At 44.4% G+C, this 20315-nt stretch overlaps 1 protein-coding gene across 1 annotated transcript in view; it reads right to left on the bottom strand.

Moving 5' to 3' along the window:
* The window catches only part of LOC110091488 (IgGFc-binding protein), a 44084-nt gene that overhangs the window by 21295 nt on the left and 2474 nt on the right, over positions 1–20315 (bottom strand). Inside the window, exons 2-8 of the mRNA XM_078379967.1 lie at positions 19750–19803; positions 14972–16198; positions 13996–14105; positions 9088–9661; positions 6635–7254; positions 5269–5836; positions 2353–2948 (exon numbers count right to left, since the gene is read on the bottom strand). Of these exons, the coding sequence (XP_078236093.1) occupies positions 2353–2948; positions 5269–5836; positions 6635–7254; positions 9088–9661; positions 13996–14105; positions 14972–16198; positions 19750–19803 (3749 nt within the window). The remainder of the gene's footprint in view (positions 1–2352; positions 2949–5268; positions 5837–6634; positions 7255–9087; positions 9662–13995; positions 14106–14971; positions 16199–19749; positions 19804–20315) is intronic.

Below are 20315 nucleotides of genomic sequence, written 5' to 3'. Positions count from 1 at the left end.
TGCAATGCGGCCAGAGTGGGCGAAATATGTTGGAATTTTTTCACTCCACTAAGTAATCTGGCCGCCGCATTCTGCACCACCTGTAATTTCCACAGCAGCCTCAAAGGAAGCCCCACGTAGAGCGCATTACAGTGGTCTAATCTTGAGATTACGAGCGCATGTACTAAGGTGGTGAGCGCCCCCACTTCCAGGTAGGGCCGCAGCTGGGCTATCCGCCTAAGGTGAAAAAAGGCGGTGCGGACCACCGATGCCACCTGTGACTCCATGGAGAGCACCGGGTCCAGATGGATCCCCAAGCTGCGTACCCCATCCCTAGCAGGGAGAGTCACCCCCCCAAAAGAGAGGGAGTTACCCAAATCCCCGACTGTGGGGGGGCCCACCCTCAGCACTTCCGTCTTGTCCGGGTTCAGCCTGAGCCCGTTCTCCTGCATCCATTCCAGTATAGTCCCCAGGCAGCGCTGGAGGCACAGGACGGCTTCTCCTGCGGTTGGCAAAAAGGAGATGTAGAGCTGCGTGTCGTCCGCATACTGGTGGCACGAAGCTCCACACCCCCTGATGACCCCACCCAGCGGCCTCATATAGATGTTAAATAGCATTGGGGAGATAATCGACCCCTGTGGAACCCCACAATTGAGGCTCCACGGGGCCGAGACCCTCTCCCCAAGCTGGACTCTCTGGGGGCGGTCCTCCAAGAAGGAACGGAGCCAGGACAATGCCAGGCCACCTATTCCCAACTCGGAGAGCCTCCCCAGGAGGATACCGTGGTCAATGGTATCAAAGGCCGCTGAGATGTCGAGGAGGACCAACAGGGACACTTTACCCCTGTCGGCCTCCCTCAGTAGGTCATCACACAGGGCGACCAAAGCCGTTTCTGTGCCGTGGCGCGGCCTGAAGCCCGACTGGAATGGATCCAGGGCATCTGTTTCTTCCAAGAGCGCCTGAAGCTGATCGGCCACCACCCTCTCGACTACCTTGCTAAGGAAGGAAACATTGGCGACGGGCCTGTAGTTGCCAATTTCGTCCGCCGCCAAACTAGGTTTCTTCCTAATGGGCCTAATGAGTGTGTCCTTCAGGGCAGATGGAAATCTGCCCTCAAGGAGAGACCCATTTATAATAGCCGTGGCCCACTCCGTTGTTAACGGCCTGGCCGCTTTGATTAGCCAGGCCGGGCAAGGGTCCAAAGAGGAGGTGGTGGCACGACAGCGATCAAGCGCCCTGGAGACAGTATCAGACGTAACAGGCTGAAAGGTGTCCAAAATCACCGGGCAAGACGGAGCGCTGGACATCTCAGCTCGACTCACTGTACTCAAAAAAGGAGAGAGGTCCCGGCGGATGGCCTTCACTTTTGATTTAAAAAATGCTGCAAATTGGTCCGGCGAAAAACTAGGGGGAGGCCAATCACCCGGACCAACTCCGGAAAGGTCGCGTACTATACGGAATAACTCCGCCTGCTGGTTGGACGCCTCGCTTATCCGGTTAGCGAGGTATGATCTACTAGCAGCCTTTACCTTAGCAAGATAAAGGTTAGTAGCGACCCTGACAGCTATCCTATTAAAATCCGTCGGGGCCCCCCTCCACCTGCGCTCTAGCCGTCTCCTGACCCGCTTCCTCGCCCGGAGGTCCCGGTTAAACCAGGGTGCCGGGCGGTCTCTGCGCCGGAGAGGGCGTTTAGGTGCGATCATGTCAGCAGCCCTAGTCGCGGCAGCAAACCAGCCATCCACCAGAGCCTCGACAGGAGCGCCAGCCAGGTCAGCCGTAACACCTCTCATGGCATCCTGGAATCCAACAGGATCCAGTAGCCTTCGAGGGCGGACCATAACAGTAGATCCCTGCTCCCTGCAGGGGGGGAGAGCCATTTTAATGGTACACTTTATTAGGTGGTGATCCGACCATGACAAGGGTACCGACTCAAGGTCAGTCACCATCGGACCACTCTCGCTCCCATTGGTAGAAAAAACCAGGTCGAGTGTATGACCCCCCACGTGAGTGGGACCGTTGACATGTTGGGACATGTTCAAGAAGGCCATGGTCTCCAAGAACTCAAGAGCTGGACCAGATGTCTCCGCCCCCGCGCGCACGTTGAAATCCCCCAGCACCAATAGGTTCGGGGAACCCAACAGTGTCGCGGAGACGAAGTCCACCAGCTCCGGTAGGGAGGTGGCTGGGTCGCGGGGAGCACGGTAGCCCAGCAAGATCCCAATACCGTCCCTGGTCCCGACAGACACGTGGAGGGCCTCAAGACCCGGCTTTATCACCGAGGAGCGCCTAGTGACCTCCAAGTTTGACTAATAGTTTGATTTAGCCTGGTGTCTCAGATAAGCAGCCTGTCCTAAATAGCATTGAAACACCCACCTTGATCACTCCTCTTTTGTTCTGTAGCAGGGTCAGTGTGAGCCCATAGACTTCTACTGACACCACCCTGGTGACTGAGACTTTTCCGCTCCCCCAGGCTTCATTTTCCTCCATGATGGTAAAGGGGGTCAGGTTCTTATCAGTGCTGTCCGTCTTCGCAAGGATGTAGGTGCAGTTGCCTTGGAAGTTAAAGTGGACTCCATCGAAGGAGATGTAATGAGGATCCCCAGAGGCAGAGCAAGTGGCCGAACCAACCGGGTGGCACTTCCGGATGCCACCCACCACCCTGCACACCTCGTTGAGGCCACAGGATGACTCCTTGCATACGACGGATCCCCCAGCATGACATATACATTCCACGTTGCACTTGTTAGTTGGATAGAAGGTTTGCCCGGCGGAATAGTACTGTTCCTGGTAGACACAGCCACACTGAGCCACGGAGACACAACGATCGCCGCTGAGTACAAAGTCCTCATCACAGACGCAGCCTTCAGTGCAGTGTGTGGAGCAAGGCAGGGGGGAATAGAGGCTCTGGCAGGTCTGTTGACAACTCTGGGCACACAATTCATAGTGGCTATTCCGGGGACAGACGTGCTCTGGAAGGGGAGAGTGAAACACCACATTTCCAATAACCCATATTTTGCTTCATGTGATTCCATAGTTCACGTTATTCATTAAAGGCCTCATACAGTTTAGGTCTAGGCTGTCTGAAGGGGTGGCCTTCTCTGAAAGAGACTTCTTGGCTCTTAAGATCTTTAGGGAAGGCCCTTCTCTCAGTCCCACCACCTCCACAGTCAGGTCTGGTGGGAAAGGGAGAGACGGCCTTCTCTGTGGATGCTGCCAGGCTTGTCCCCTCCCTTTCGTCCTTCCAGTGAGAAGTTAACACAGTCTTTATAAGGCAGGCTTTTAACAAGTAACTGTACCACTTTTGATCTTGTACGCTAGACACTATAATCATTTTGCATGTATTTGAAGGGACTTTTAACAGTTTAAGCCAGTTGTATTAATGTGGTTATACATTTAATTGTTTTTATTGTGACTTTACTCCGTTTTTTAAAAAACGTATTTAGGAAAAAGACAGCATAAAATGAAAGGTAAGTAAGTAAGTAAGTAAGTAAGTAAGTAAGTAAGTAAGTAAGTAAGTAAGTAAGTAAGTAAGTAAGTAAATAAATAAATAAATAAATAAATAAATAAATAAATAAATAAATAAAATTATGCATTCACTCCTTCTGAATTGCTAAAAAGGAGTTGAAATATTTTCATAGAAAAATGTTTTCTGAGAAAATATTTCTATTCCTTGTCTAAGAAATTGGTATGTATAGTAAATAATGTGGCTGTATAGCTTTCTCTTAAAATATACACAATATATGTATATACACATTGTACTACGTGTATACATATATTTTATATACATATATTTTGAGAATATTTCTATGTTTTTTGTTTGTTTGTTTGGAGTATTGTCGACAAAAGAGCACATTAAAATATAGTAGAAAGAATTAGGGAAAGGCTATGTGGTTCAGGATTACACAGATGTGAGAGGTAGGTGATATCCTTATTGAACCACTAAAAGTCACACAAATTGCAAGCTTTCATGGGTAAAACCCTACTTCCTCAGGCTGTTCATTGCTGTTTTATGGATAATGCAGATTTTTCCCCCTCAAAAATTCTTGGCAGATGTTCCTGCCAAGTCTGCCTATATGAGGTGAATCCAGACTCAGGTTGCAAACTTAGCTGAGGAGCGTGGTCTAAGCATCCTCCTTTTTAAGCATGGTTGGAATATACAGTGGGGTCTTGACTTGAGAACTTAATCCGTATTGGAAGGCGGTTCTCAAGTCAAAAAGTTCTCAGGTCAAATCTGCATTTCCCATAGGAATGCATTGAAAACGATTTGATCCGTATCTGCTCTTTTCCGTCCATAGAAACTAATGGGAAGCTGCTATTCTGCCTTCGATCACTAGAGGGGGATATTTTGTTTCTTTTTTTCAAAGGTCAAGAAAGGTTCAGGGAAGGCATGGAAAATACAGTCCAGGCAGTACCAGGCAGTCTGAAGACTGTCTCCCAATCCACTCTCTAAACGCTGGGAGGAGTGAGGAAGCAGACAGGCACCCTTTTCACTGGCCAACAGTTAACTGAAAGTTCACATTTTGCACTTTCCCTGCCTCCCACGTGTTTTTTTTTTTCAGTTCTTAACTCAAATCTAAGTACTTAAGTCAAGTCAATATTTTCCTATGAGAGTGGTTCTTAAGTCAAAATGTTCTTAACTCGAGCCGTTCTTAAGTCAAGACCCCACTGTAGCAATTAGTCTTTAAGATGCCACAATGTTTTGTCTTCTTTATTTTTTATTTTGTTTTTGCCTGATATGCTAGCACAGACAAACACAGATAGCTCTTATAAACCTTCTGTCCAGACAAATGCAGTGAAATGATCCCTTGAAAATCTCTGTCAGACAAAGAGTGCACTGAATTTTAAGAGGTTGTAGCTGCACAACTTCAGAAACAATCTCATTAATTTTTTCTTTCAGAACCAATTCCAGGGTACAAAATGCTTGTGCGATGTCATTTGCAGGCGTCGTACAAGTGTTTAAATAGCTCACTGGTTTTAATGTGGGCCTTGTATGCATGTTTTGTTTAATTTGGGTTGTACGTATATTTATATTACTTTCTTTGTAGCCGCCAGAGTAGTGGCTTGCCAGTAGATCAGTGAGATACAAGTCAAACAAACAAACAAACAAACAAACATTATAGAGAGACTTGCAGGTGGATTGAAAGGCTAGAATCTTCCCTCTTTATGCATTCATATTAATCCTTTTTAGAACACTTGAATAATGCTTTTCTCAAACATTTTCCAAAACAGTTAATGCAAATTTGCTCAACAGGGGCAATGGGAAGTGAAGCAAAACGAAAACATACTTACTCCAGAATATGTCGATTCTCCAGCTATAAATGGTAACCTGAACAGCTTGACAGGTTGCAGCATAAGCTGCGATGACATGTCCCAGCACTGCCTTCTGACCATTGAATGTGCAATAATCATATACACAGTCCAAGAAAAAGACTTCTGGGTCAATATGGCCATGGCATTCCCTAAACGGGCCACCGCTGTCCACAAGGATTCCACATTCCATTCTACTGCCTCGTTGATGCCCAGCAATGCTTTCCAGATCTGGACAAACGCTTTGGCTTACTTCTGCACATCCCAGAGACTCTGCCACCTTCCAGTGCTGGCCCAGGGCTATTGAATTTGAGACTGGCCCCATGTCTCCAGATTTCAGGTCATCTTGTTTTTCTCCATTGAAGTTGCCGCAGAGACCAGCAAGAGCACCTCGGTAGGTTTTCGGCACCGTGACTGTGAGTCGGCTTTGCCCATCAAAAGTGACGGTGAGGTCAAAATCTGTTTGGATCACAGTATGCCAGCCTCTTGGGTAGATCAGGATTTGGTCAGCACCTACTCTGTAGGGCAAGTTGGTCAGCAAGCCATTCACCTGGGAGCAGAAGCAGGGGAAAGAAATAAGTGGGAAGCCTATTGCCTAAAAATCTGACTCCAAGCCTATTAGAGCTGTTGAAATGAAAACTGTGATTTTTTTCCCCTTTTTTAAAAAATCCATGTCTTACTTTATAAAATTATTAATGGGAGTATTTTGGTGTGGCTGTTCGAATATCAGATTAGAACTCGTAAAACTCATGGAACTCATTGGTAAGATATTGTACCAATCACACATTCTCAGCCTGATCTGTTTCACAGGATTGTTCTGATGACTAGATGATAAGGAGAACCCCTATGCTATTTTAGATTCATTGGAGGAGATATGAAACAGACAGACAGTGAGTAAGTGAAAAACTTGCACATATTCTTGTGCAAAACTGTCTCCTATGTACAGTACTCAATGCAACACAGTTTTCAGGCTCAATTCCCAGTGTAAACCTTAATTTTAATTGCCCTAAAAGGTTTGGGGCCCATGTATCTGAAGTATGATGGAATCTCCAGTCGGTGGGTCTAACCCGGACTATTGAGACTCTGCCTCCATCCTAACGAAAGCTCTGGCACCTTCTGGCTGGTAGAGGTTGGGACCAAAGTCCCCATTATCTCTGATCACTGACTGGAGATAGCGAGGAATTTTTTTTCTGCCTCTTTCAGCCCATACTTGGAAGATATTTCCCTGCAGAATAGATTTTGAAGAACCAAGAGTTCCTAACATGCGCCAGCGTCTATGAACTGGACAATGTGGAGAAGTGGGGTTTTTAATGGAGGTGTTAATAACAGTAGGTCAGATTAAACTCACCATAATTCTTCCTTGATAAGCCCAGCTGAGAGAGATCTCCAGGCCATAGACTTGAACCTTAACCAGTTTGTTGAGGGACAGGGACCAACCACCCTGGCCTGCATGCTGGACCAAGACCTGGAAATCTATCAAATCTTGGCTCTTCTTGCTGAGCCCAGCAAATGTGTAGAGACAGGTGCCCTGGAAGTTAAAGCTCTGCCCATCAAAGGTATGGTAGTGAGAATAACCAAAGGCAGAGCAGGTGGCATAGCCGGTGGGGTAGCAGTTCTGGATGCCATTCTTGACCTTACACTCTTCCCCATCCTGGCAACTGGCTGCCTGACATCGGACTTGCTTGCTCTGCGGATCACAGGTGCAGCGTCTTGTGCAGGTGTTGTCCCCCCAGAACTGCTCATTGGGAGCCAACAGGCGACCCTCGAAAACACACCCGCAGGCTGCTTTCGGAATGCATTTCCCAGACTCCAGCACAAAGCCTTCATTACACTGGCAGGTCTCCACACATCGCGAAGAGGAGCAGGTGGCAGGAAGAGCTCGGTCATTGCACGTGGCAGGACAGGCAGACCCACAGAGTTTGTATTGACTATTTTCAGGGCAGGAAAGAGCTGCAAAATAATTCAGTAAAAAGGGTCATTTTTGTCAGGATTCCTCCTCAGAGAAGTGCCACCCGCTGCCCCCAGCATCAGTTAAAACACACAGGAAAAGAAGAAGTGGTCTTAACCGACCAGATAAGCGGGATATAAATAAAATAAAATAAAATAAAATAAAATAAAATAAAATAAAATAAAATAAAATAAATAAATAAATAAATAAATAAATAAATAAATAAATAAATAAATAAATAAATAAATAAATAAATAAATACAGCACAGATTAAGCATTTCCTCTCAAGAGATTTTTACGGTCACAACCTGTCTCCTTTCCTTGCTTGTCTTTTTGGTCCAGCAAATCCCCTTTATTGTATCAAATACCAGCAACTGGCATTGCAGTTATGCATGCCTGTCACTCTCACGTATCCTGACTTCTGAAATCATTCTAAAATCTCACTGTGCTAGACTGGAAGTACAGTGGGACAGTCAACAATTGTGATGGGCTTCTGCCAAGGATAAGCAAAAGTACACAAAGAAATGGAAAAGCTGAGGGTCTCTAACATTAACTTAGAACAGAGATAGTCAATTTACAGAAATCCAGGGGCTTTCATGGTCCACAACAACCACCACCACAACCTCTTTTTTTAAAAAAAGGTTTTTTTAAAAAAATTGGTTTTGTATTTGAAATGCCTTCTTGTGACCCCTGGTGGCTAAAAGCATTTCTTAAAGGGGAAGTAATGACCCAAGATGTGCTGAGGGTCCTTCAAAACATGGCAAAGTCTTCTCCACGGCCTCTAGAAGGCAGAAGGGGACCTTCAGACCCTAAAAAGGGATTTGGGGGATTGTGGGAGTGTCTGAGCCACATTTTGCCCCTGGGCAAAATCCACACATGGCCCACTCCAATCTAGAGCATATAGTTGGCAGTATCACCCCAAAACTGCTTTATCTCTCTGCTTGTTTGTTTTGCACTGTTTTTGTTTCACATCCTGTGTTTCACAGTATAGATTAGGGTCAGGACTTTGTAACCAAGTGATGCAAGACTGCCTCTCCTATAATCATCTCCCAGCAGACAGGAGTTAAAAGGTAAAGGTAAAGGTTCCCCTTGACAACTTTTGTCCAGTCGTGTTCGACTCTAGGGGGCAGTGCTCATCCCCGTTTCCAAGCCACAGAGCCAGCGTTTTGTCCGAAGACAATCTTCCATGGTCACATGGCCAGCGCGACTTAGACACGGAACTCTGTTACCTTCCCACCGAGGTGGTCCCTATTTATCTACTCGTATTTGCATGCTTTCGAACTGCTAGGTTGGCGGGAGCTGGGACAAGTGACGGGCGCTCACTCCGTCGCGTGGATTCGATCTTATGACTGCTGGTCTTCTGATCCTGCAGCACAGGCTTCTGCGGTTTAGCCCACAGTGCCATCCCTTCCCTTAGACAGGAGTTAGAGGCTGCTTATATCTGGAGGCCCACAAGTTGCCCATCCTTGACACAGATTAACATATAATCAATAATTCAGTTTTGACCTACTGTGCTATCACGACCACTGATCTCATTAGTCTATGGAAGGACTAATTCTTTCCTTTTCCTAAGAAAACTGAAGCCAGTATGTATACCACACATCAACCTGGAGAGGCTGTTCCAGGTGGAACTGACCATTGAAATATCCAAGGTCAATGGTCGGTCTACTCCGTTTTCAAAACCATCCAAACTGGCAGGTCACAGAGAAACTAATTTGTGAGTGCCACCTGCATTTCCTTTCTGTTCTTTTTCATTGATGTTGTTGATTTTAATTCCCACTCCATGACCCAATTTCAAGACATCAATGGGTCATCAAGTTGCTATGTCATAAAAGCAAATTAATTCTACTCACAACAGCCAGTGAGTCTCCTCCAGTCAGACAAAGGCACTCCTTCACTCTGGCAGGCATCTGCATAATTTTTCAGCGCTTGGCACAAAACCTCTCGGTGGCCTTCATAGATATAGAGATCATAGGCACAGTTTTCCACAAAGATCTTGGGATCAATGACAGAGTGGCATTGGCTGAATGGGCCACCTTCTTTTTTGCTGAGCCAGCCGCAGAAAGATTCAACCTTATATCTGATTATCATCTCCAGGGTGACCTTCTTGCACTCTCCATGGCAATCATCCCAGCACACTTTATCACCATCCTCCAGCTTCCAGCTTTTGCCAAATTCTGCAGGGCTCAAGGCCAAAGACCCACTTGGGGTCCTGAAGTCATCAGCGGGGTCTCCATTGTAGTTACCACAGAGGCCACAAACGTTCTCGGAGAAGCTGCTGGGGATTTGCACCAACACTTGGCTGTTCCAGTCATAGGAGACTCTCAAGAAGAAGTCTGTTTCAATGAAAATAGAAGTGCCTCTCTGGTAGAGCCACAGTTTGCCCTCATGCAGGGAAATGGGCAGCCGGGAACGTTGGTTATTCACCTAGCACAGCAAATGGAATTGTTAGAGAAGTACTACAGCTGTCCCAACTCCAGATATTGTCTGTAGAACCATAGGACTGGGAGGTAGCCCAAAGTTTGATTCAACCACCTGCCATGCTACAAAACTATCCATACCCAAGCCAGCCAACCTGTGCAATGTAAGCTGCAGTGCGCTTCAGGATACAAAGCAGAGCTGCATCCATGCATGTAGAAATACCAGGACATATTCAGTTGTATAGGGTTGTGCCATTTCAGAATTACAACCCAGGGGCTGAATTCCTATTGCTTTTTTGCACAAGCAGAAAGCAAATGGCATAATAAACGTTTGTTTCTAACCAGCAATTAATAAGTCCCTGCTGGCATTCTTGAGCAGGCACTAAATCAGTAGGCACAGATTCCCCAAAGATCACAGTAGCAATTTGTTAATTGCCACCTAGATGCAAATAACTCTTACGCTATTTTCCTTCTACATCCATAAAAAAGCAACCGGATTTCAGTCAGGAAATCAAATGCTTCAACATTTGATTGAAATGCCTCGTCCCTTTCTACAGAAAATTAGCTGATCAAAGGGAAAAAAAAACTAATTTAGGTTTCCCTATGATCAGCTAATTTTCTATGTGCGTGGATTTTCTGAAATGAATGACTATTTCTGCTGCGCTGTTAACCCTTTCTTGAACAGCATTTCACAAGAAAGACAGATCACAGGAAGAAAGAAATTATGGAAGCAATACACACAATTTGTCCATCTACCCTAGTACTCTTCAATGAGCTTCAGTGTTTGAAACAGATGTCTTTTTTTACCACCCAGTCTAACAGGAAATACCAAGAGTCAACACTTAGGGCCTCCTGCATGCAAAGCATGTGCTTCAAATGTTCCCTACTAGAGATGGGCATGAATTTTAAAAGGAATTGCAAAATTCATCAAATTTATTGATTTATGTCTGTCCAAATCGATGCCCCTGAAAAATATGAATCAACACATTTTTAGTGAATTTTTATTTGTCGAGCTATAAAATGCCTCCCCCACGAAGAGACACAAAAATTACAAAGAGGCTTCCCCTTGACACTTCTCTACAGTCCCTCTAGGCTTGGAGAAGATTGGGTTTTTCCAACCAGCCGCTAAAAGCCGTGTTCCTGGGGGGGCACTTTTGTGGGTGCATGACTTGCATGTCTGAAACCCAATATTTACCAAATTTGGAGGTATTGTAGAGAAGAGTCAGGAAAAGTTTCTCTGTGAGTCTGGTATCTCTAGGTGCCCATCTCTAATCCCTACCATAAAGAAGGATCAACAACTCAACTGCAGACTACATGACAGATAGAATGATCTAGGAATAGTTGTTGTGGTGGTGATGATGTTGATGAATGAGTGATTAACATTCCAAACTGTCAATGATAAGTTTTGGGGAAATTATATATCAGGAAAAATTAAATGTGGAGTTTGGTTGGGAAATATAGAACATGTAAAATGCAGGAAGTTGGCGTTCAAAATGTATTATACTGTCCAAATATGATTTTAAGGAAGTTACTCCGAGTGGGGACATGGATAACAATTTGTGTTGTAACAGAGTTTGTTTTTTACATGACTGAATGATAGTTATTTAAGAAAATAGCCTCTTACTATAGAGAACTTGTTTGCTTTATATTTTGAATAATTGAACTTCACCTATATGGTGAGTAAACAGAAGCTCTTATTTTAATAGATTCGATGTTTATTTTGTAATATAGTAGAACTATTATTTACACATATGAACTAAAGAAATATGTAATAAAACGCTGTAATTTTGAAAGTATATACTCAAGTAATTTTTACATATATTCCACATATATTGTATATTTTTGGCTTTTAGTTATTCAGTTGCTTGCTTGATAAATAAACCTTTTAAAGAAGAAAATGGTTTATTTTTTTTTAACTTTTAAGACAGAATTCTTACAAGGTATCCAGGAATGAAGACTTAACTATAACAAGGTACAATATCTTCTGAGACCATAAATAAAAATCCTTGTCAGATGTGAAAAGGACACAAATCTATGGGTTATCCATAAGGATCCTGTTGACAAGGAGCTTTATAGGAAACATTCAGATTTTCCCCTGTGGAAACTGAGCAAACAGTGTCTGTTTACACGGGCATTTATTTCCCACAATGAAGAGTAGACGGGATCACATTACTAATACGGCATGCCCTTACGAATTGTAGCATGCTATTTCAAACATATGCAGCAAACACATTTCTTGATAGGATTGCCAAAAGAAACAAACGAAGGGTGGATCTTGGCAAATGTTAATCACTAACTCAGAAACATGAATATAAATCACTACAAACATTACTTCAAACTCAGGTCAAAAGGGGAACACTCAGGGAAGCTGTTTTGACTCTAAACAAGTGCTTAGCACCAGTATTGGTCTGGATGAGGGCAAACAAACTGAAACTTAACCCAGATAAGGCCGAGGTGCTCCTGGTTAGTTGGAAGACAGATGAGAGAATAGGGACACTATCTGTGCTGGATGGGGTTACACTCCCTCTGAAAACTCAGGTCCACCGCATGGGTGTACTCCTGGATTGATTCCTAAGCTTGGATGCCCAGATCTCGGCAGTGGCCAGGAGTGCGTTTGCACAGCTAAATCTGGTGCGCCAGCTGTGCCCATTTCTTGAGATGTCAGATCTGGCTACAGTGACACATGCCTTATTTACATCCTATTTGGATTACTGTAACACGCTCTGTGTGGGGCTGCCTTTGAAGACAGTTTGGAAACTTCAGCTGGTGCAAAACACTGCAGCCAGACGACTGACTGGGGCCAGCTACAATGAGCATATAACGCACCTGTTACAAGAACTGCATTGGCTACCAGTCCATTTTCGGGCCCAGTTCAAAGTGCTGGTCATTACCTATAAAGCCCTCTACAGCTTGGGTCCAGGCTACTTGAAGGACCGTATCTCCCTATATGTGCCTTTTTAGCAATTAAGATCACCAGACCTCCTCTTGCCAGCACAAGCACAGCTGATGGGGAAACGGGAGAGGGCTTTTTCTGTGGCAGCTCCCAGGCTATGGAACGCTCACCCTCCGGTGGTCAAGATGGCCCCTTCCCTTTTATCCTTCCAAAAAAAGCTAAAGACCCATCTCTTCAGGCAGGGTTTTAACAATTGCAACTGAATCCCTGAATCCCATTTCAGCAGAAATTTTAATCTTTTTTATCTTTTCATGTTCTAATCTTTAAATTGTACTTTAAATCGTATATTGTTTAATTTATTTTTTAATATTTAACTTATTGTGTTTTTAAATTGTGTGAATTTTAATGTTGTCAGCCACTTTGGGTCCCTTATCAGGAGAAATGTGGCAAATAATGAATGAATGAATGAATGAATGAATGAATGAATGAATGAATGAATGAATGAATGAATGAATAAATGAATAAATAAATAAATAAATAAATAAATAAATAAATAAATAAATAAATAAATAAATAAATAAATAAATAAGAGTGAGTAGCAGTTGAAATGAGACCTGCTCATAGATATCTGGCTGATTCACAGTTATCAGCAAGAGTTTCTGACTCTCAATATTTTAACAAGAACATTTATAACGACAATATGTTCTGCCTTGGCCAGCCTTGCACTAATTTCTCCTCTCTACGCCTTAATGCTCCTCATCTGGAAAAGAGGAACATTTGACCAAATCTTTGTGCAGCTTGGATGGCCAGGTTTTTTAAAACTGTTGCTAGAATCCCTGTTCAGATATAGGTTAGTTAGTCCATCTGTCTGTCTGTTGGTCTGTCCTTCCATTAGTTAGTTAGTTAGTTAGTTAGTTAGTTAGTTAGTTAGTTAGTTAGTTAGTTAGTTAGTTAGTTAGTTAGTTAGTTAGTTAGTTAGTTAGTTAGTTAGTTAGTTAGTTGGGCTGCCTTTCTCCCAACAGGAGGACCCAAGGTGAGTCACAGTGTTAAAAAGAATAGAATTAAAAACATGAGTTAAACGTTGACAAAAATGAAACAATATACTAATTAAAATCACACTCTCCACCTTCTCACATTGACGAAAAGAAAAAAAAAACAGACTTCCAAAGACCACTAGAAGTCATGATTCTACAAAATGTCTCCTCCCTTGCGCCTTATTTTAGCAAAACAGAAGAAAATAATACAACATTCTTACGAGGAATCTGTGATGACCTTCTGGTCACGGCTGGTTTCCACAGAAGGCAATGGAATGACCCACAAGGAGTCCAAGGGTAGGGTAGGAAGTGGTCCCCACCCAGTCCAAGTTTGCCCTGCCAAGGTTGATTGGGCGTGCCATGGTTTCAGCACTGGTTCCTACAATTAGGAGAATGAAATGTGGCTCTTCTTACCCTGACGAGGCCATACTCCTTTCTGGCCACAGTTATGTCATAGCCATAGACCTGGACCATCACCAGACCAATGTAGGACACACTCAGCCTGCCCCGGATCTCATTTTTGGCTGCAACATGGAAGACGGGAAGAGTTGTGTCTGGACCGCAGGTCTTGACCAGAGTATAGGTACAGGTGCCCATAAAGTTGAATGTATGCTTATCGAAAGTCCGATAATGAGGGTCACCCAGGGCCCAGCAGGTGGCAGCAGACTGGGCTAAACACCTTGGTTGCCCATCCACCATTTGACAAGTCTCCTTCTTCCGACACTGGATAGAACTGCAGGAAGCTTGCGGGACCGAAGGCTGAAAATCTGGCAAGAAAAGGAACAAGATTATTCTAACAGTGGGGAGAAGGGGGAAGGAATGGAAAACAAAAGGAAGATGAGGGATAAGCACAGAGAGGATGACCAGAGAGACAACAAAAATATCAAACAGAAGGAGCAACGGAGGACTGTTTCTTACTTGTAAGCTAACTCACAGGATAACTTTAATTGGAAATCTTGGATGAAAATAATTAAACTATATTTGTATCTGGTGGATAAAATCCTCCTCCACCAATGTTGCTTGGGTACAATATTTGGGGAGGGGGGGAAGGAGGTTTGTAATTTTGCTCACCAATAAAAATGTGTGAGGGGTCCACACAGAGTCATGAATACCGCACTCACATACAGAAGTCTCCCTTACCTTCCAAGTGGGGGGAAAGCAACCTAATAGCTATCTTCCTATCCCATCCATCATCCACACTTGTGACAATGTAAAAGGAGGCTGCAGCAATTTATTGGCTGTGAGATCCATTTGGCTGACTTAAGAAGGTGAGTATCCCCAAAGTTACCATGATATGCTTTCGGAATGAGTTGGGATTTTTTTTCTTTTTCTTTTTTTTAATGGCTGCTTGTGGGAATTTACCTCCTACTTCAATGGCCCCATTACTCACCACCTTGGCAGAGGCCTGTGGCACCATAAGCATTCCGTTCAGCAATGCCCAAGCTAAGCAGACCAAAGGGGCTGCTAGGATGCGTCATGGTATGGGCACCTCCATCCTTCCCGAGGCTGTACTCGCTCCAGGAATACTCTGTCCCTTGAATCGGTCTCCAAGAGACACCAGCTAAGGAGCGGCCGTCCATGGTGATCCCACTGGTGGCAACAGTCTTCGCAATGATGAGGGCATAATTCTCAAAACCTGTGTAGCTACCAAGAGAGTAGGAGGTGCAATAGCTGGGGACGTCAGGGACACTCAAAAAGAAAGAGTCAAAGGTGAGATGAGAGTAGGTGCCACCTGTGCCAAAGAAGAAAACTTGGATACCCACGTTGGCCATGATGTAGATTGGGCTTGAACCTGAGACCTTCAATTGAAGCACCTGTCCTGCAGTGAGAATATAGTTCATATGCTTCCCATGAGCAGTGTAAGTGATTACAGTGGTCTGGGATGCAACTACATATGCAAGGTCATAGTTCGTCTGGAATGAGAGAGGGGGGATAAAGAAAACCCGGCCCCAGCTAGACACTGGTTGCAGCTGTTCCACCGCATGGTTGCAGTTGGTGTTCTTATGGGCACAGGTGTGACCACTAAGCACTGCTACTGGCTTTGCTGCTCTGATCAAAGTGCCAGAGAGATCTTGCCGGCTCTGGAACTGGACGGCTTCATAGGGTGGAAGGACAACGTTCAGCTTGCTGCCTGCTGGGTAGACACGTTCCTGGAATCTCACACTCCCCTTGAGATGGATCTCCACTGCAGTGCGATCACGCCATGCAATTACAGAAAACTCCTTGTATGAATTTGGCAGGTCTCCAGGAGGTGTGAACACATAGTATTCCACACCTAAATGGTGGACCGGATAGACAATAGTGGTGTCAGCTGAATTTTTCTTTGAGTTGAGAGCCAGCACTGAGATGTCTTGATTAGCTCTTACCCAGACAGTGTTGCAGAATTTAGCAGTGCCAGCCATCTCAGCAAAGACTGGTATGTTCACTACCACAGTCTGCCCCTTGGTGAGGGAAAGATCCCTCTTAAAAAGGGATTTTTGGATGGAGATGGTGACAGTGGTGGACTGTGAGTAGCCAGAAATGAAGAGCTGGAACTTCGCCTGTGGATAGTCCAGCTTGTAGTTTTGCAAGAAGGTTGTGATGAATTCCCGGCCAGTGGGAGCTACTGCTTGGAGGCCTAGAAGGGACAGAAGAAGCAGAAAATCAGTGCTGTGTGGGTGGGATATACCCAGGCACTGGAACTGAAAAGTTTATTTCTTTGTAAGTCTGGATATTGAGAAGTATGTTTTCTGGAGAATCCCAAATCCAGCTACTTAAACCAATACCTATAAAGAACATTGTAGAACTATCCTTGTGTATCCCAGTTATTATGATAGCAGTGGTTCTCTAAGCCAGTGTGCTTTAACACCTAGAGCAGCGATTCCCACTCTTGGATTCCCAGACATTCTTGGACTAAAATTTCCAGAAGCCTTCATCACCAGCTGTGCTAAATCCTTGGTTGTGGTGATCACAGAACACATGAAAGGCTAATTGCCTTGGAGAGAGAGAACAAAGGAGTTGACAGCAGTTGTCCAAATCAGCGGAGCCTAATGGCAACGCCCTGAAAGCTCTTTTTATTGACTTAGCATGATTACACAGTATGTTATGAGAGAAACAAATAGGATAGTGGTTACCTAATCGTTAACTAGGATTGGCTAAAATAACCCTTTGATCTTATGCTCTAACTCTAAGAGGAAGGGCAGAAGAAAGGGCTACCCCACCTTCCGCTACTGCTGCATCCTGCCAGGAGTGTATGCACGTCACTGAAACAGAATCGCAGCTACAACCTTTAGGCAGGAGTTTCCCACACTTGGCCAACCACCCTCAATTACAAATCCTATTAGGGTCAATCTTTGCATGACATTTGCCCCGATACACACTTTTTTTTTTGTATACACACATTTTGTATATACTTTTCCTGAACTTGGAAAGTTACTCTGTTTTTTGACTAGAACTACTAGACTTCCCCAAGACCATGTGACACTGCTAATGAGGATTCTGGACATTATAGTCCCCAAAAATATTTTTTTCAAACTCAGCTGGTTTTTTCCCCCTGGTGTATGTATTTTCCATGCATTCTCTCTCTCTCCCCCAATATCTCTCTTTTTCTTTTTCTTTTTTGCTTTGCTTTGCTTTAGACTGGAGAAGAACTGCATGGCAAAATCTGGAGCCTGCTAGAGCTGAAGTGCAAGAACATCTGGGAATCCAAGGTTGGGAACCATTGGCTTAAAGAACTCTCAGCCCAGGTCAGCTACATCACCTGGTACTCTTGCACAGCCAGTGGAACCTGAACACTTCTTTGGGGTGGGATGAGGCTGACACTATGGTAATTTTACCATAGTAGGTATCCCAATGAATGACTGCATGGCTTTCCATATAAAAGACCCCAATATCAACACCCCAAATCTCCAGGGTGGGCTGGGGAAGAGTTCAATCTCAAAGCCCAGAGAACTATGAACAGTCAGCATAGAACAAAAAATGAGGAACTGTCAACTTGTGGGCCAGATACGACCCACAGGAGAAGTGTTCCTGCTGCCCTTATTTCTCAGATCCCTTCCCACACCACTAGCAGACCCTGCTCCCAAATGTTCCCCATGTAGCATTCAGGCTTTTAACAGCTTTCTACTGATACCAATGAAAGCGTTTTTCAAAGCCTAACTACAAGAGAGAAAGGGCAGCAGGGAGTTGTCACTACATAGGAGTCGTGTAGCCCTTCTCCCACTGACTGCAAGCTGCCACCACTCCTTCTGCATTGTGGTACAGCTTCTAAATGCATCAATTTTGTCACTAGAAGATCTTACATCACCCGGTTAGATCCAAACAGTTGCAAGTATGCATGCTTGTTAAATTATTTTAAACCATTCCAGTTATTTGCCCAACTGTGTGAGATTACATTTATTTTGCAGAATTTGTGAGAGTCATCTGGAAGTAGAGTCATGGCAACTGGACTTCTTTCCTATTAGGCTGAAACATTTATCTAGTCATCCAAATAGTCTGAGGAGAGTTGGTGGGAGACCCCGATATACCTTCCACCTTGGTTTCACTTCCCCCTGGTCTGAATAGGCTCATTTGATGCAATGTTCTTTCAATTGAAGGACAAAAGACACTCATCTGATGACCAAGATTTTGGACCGAGAAGATAGGTGGTTTGAGAGAGGGGTCAGGAAGGCCATACATGTGCATACAGGAAATCCCTCACTCAACAGGGATGGAGGCCTTAGATACAATCTGTCTCCTATTTATCATGGTGCCCTTTGGTCTGTTCTCAGAAGGATTAGGGCCACACACACCAGAAAGACCACTGTTAATTACCATCAATGACCCATGACAATGGGTGGAGAAGAACCGCAGTGGGATTATCCCTCACCCCTTTATCCTTCTAAGGAGCCTATTCAGACCAGGGGAAAGTGAAGCCAATGTGGAGGATATACCAGGGGTCTCCTGCCAACTCTCCTCAGACTGAAGAAGCTACTTGGATGACTAGCAAAACGTTTCAACCTAATAGGAAAGAAGTCCAGTTATCATGACTCAACTTCCAGATAACCTCACCTGGAGAATCTTCACAGATAAAATATTGTGAGAGGTTTCTCAATAGCCACAGTGGTGGAAGAGAACTTGAACAGGGAAGCACGAGAAGGTACAGTCTGGCTGGATGTTGGGCATCGCAACAGGGTCTACCGTGTGCAGAAATTCATGGGATTTTCATATGTCCAAAGCCACATCAAAATGCTTTCGAACTAATTTTTATGTGAACTTTTTAGAAAGCATTCCCAAACAGATGGGGAAACAAGACCCACTGAATGAATGAGAGCATTAGAAAATATGAAACAAATTCATTCGTCTCTAGTCATTTGAAGAATGTGTGGATTCATTTGAGGATTTTCCAATGAGACTGGATGTTTGAATAGTAAGAATGAGCCTAGAGAACGTCTGCCTTTCACAACGGGCAAGTATTCTTCAGTGTTGGCACTATTGATATAGGCATACGTTCTGAAATCATCATCATCATCTTAGAACTGGAAAACTGGAAGGGATCTTATGGATCACTGAGTCCAGCCCCTGTCAAAGTGGGGCTTTGCAACCACTGAGCTATCTAGCAGTTCTGCCACACACACACACACACACACACACACACACACACAAATAAGGAGAATCTAAAAGTGCTAGCAGCTGCATTGACCTATATCAACACATGAGTTCTATGTGTGCTTTTTTCCCCACCAAAAACAAGCCACTTGTAAAGCAGATGGCTCTTACAGTAACTGCCCATTCAAGATCAAATTACCCTCCAGCACTCTGCACTACAACGCGTATTGTTTGAAACAGTATATTGCTCCTGGAAAAATCCATCCCCAGGGAACAGCGAAGCCCGAGTGAGTGAAGAAACAGCCAATGTTCCTGCTGTTCATAAAATCATGGGGCTTTTCTACCTTGTGAATCCCAGGTCCGCTACATCATTTTTGACACAACGCCCTCCAACCAAGGTCTCTTGCTGAATGTTATAGAGCTCCTGACAGTTCATCAAAGTGGCAAACTTCATCTAAAATGGCAATCACTGTTTTCTTATGGATCTCCTCAACTCTGTTGCCCATTATGATCTGGAAACATAGCTGAATTTTGAGATACTCCTCCAATGTTCCAAAACCCACATATTTGTCAACTGCAGTTCAGAGACAAGATCTTACTCACCACTCAACAGGGCCAGCCCCAGAGCAATGGGCAACAGCATCTTTGCCCCCATGTCTGCAAAATAAAAGGAAGAGGAGGAAGAGTGAATAAGGACCCTGAGGTAGTCATGATAGTTCAGCACCGGAGATTGCCACTGCTATGGGCATGTGAATCATAAATCCAGAGCATGAGTGCTAAGTTAGAGGCAAAGTTAAACATGCAAATGCATTTAATGCACAACAGTCGGTAGGGTATAGTGGCTAGTGTGTCTTACAGTAATAGTAACCTTAGAGTTGTAGAGCTAGAAGGGACCCTGTGCATCACTGAGCCCAGCCCATCAAGGAGGCACAGTGGGGAATCAAACTCCCAACCTCTGGCTCCACACCTAGATACCAAAGCCACTGAGCTGTCCAGTAGTTCAGACTAGCATTCAGGAAGTAATAACTGTACCATCAATTCTTACTTATGAAAACCTCTTCCAGGCTTTTCTAGGTACAGAGTACAGTGGTGCCTCGCTTAACGAGCGCACCGTATAACGATGAAATCTCATAGCGATCCGTTTTTTCGGATCGCTAATGCGATCGCTC

Source organism: Pogona vitticeps, chromosome 9, assembly GCF_051106095.1.
Source record: "Pogona vitticeps strain Pit_001003342236 chromosome 9, PviZW2.1, whole genome shotgun sequence".
Lineage (NCBI taxonomy): Eukaryota > Metazoa > Chordata > Lepidosauria > Squamata > Agamidae > Pogona > Pogona vitticeps.
Note: the sequence above shows the minus strand (reverse complement) of the source record. Positions and strands in the feature narration are given on the sequence as shown.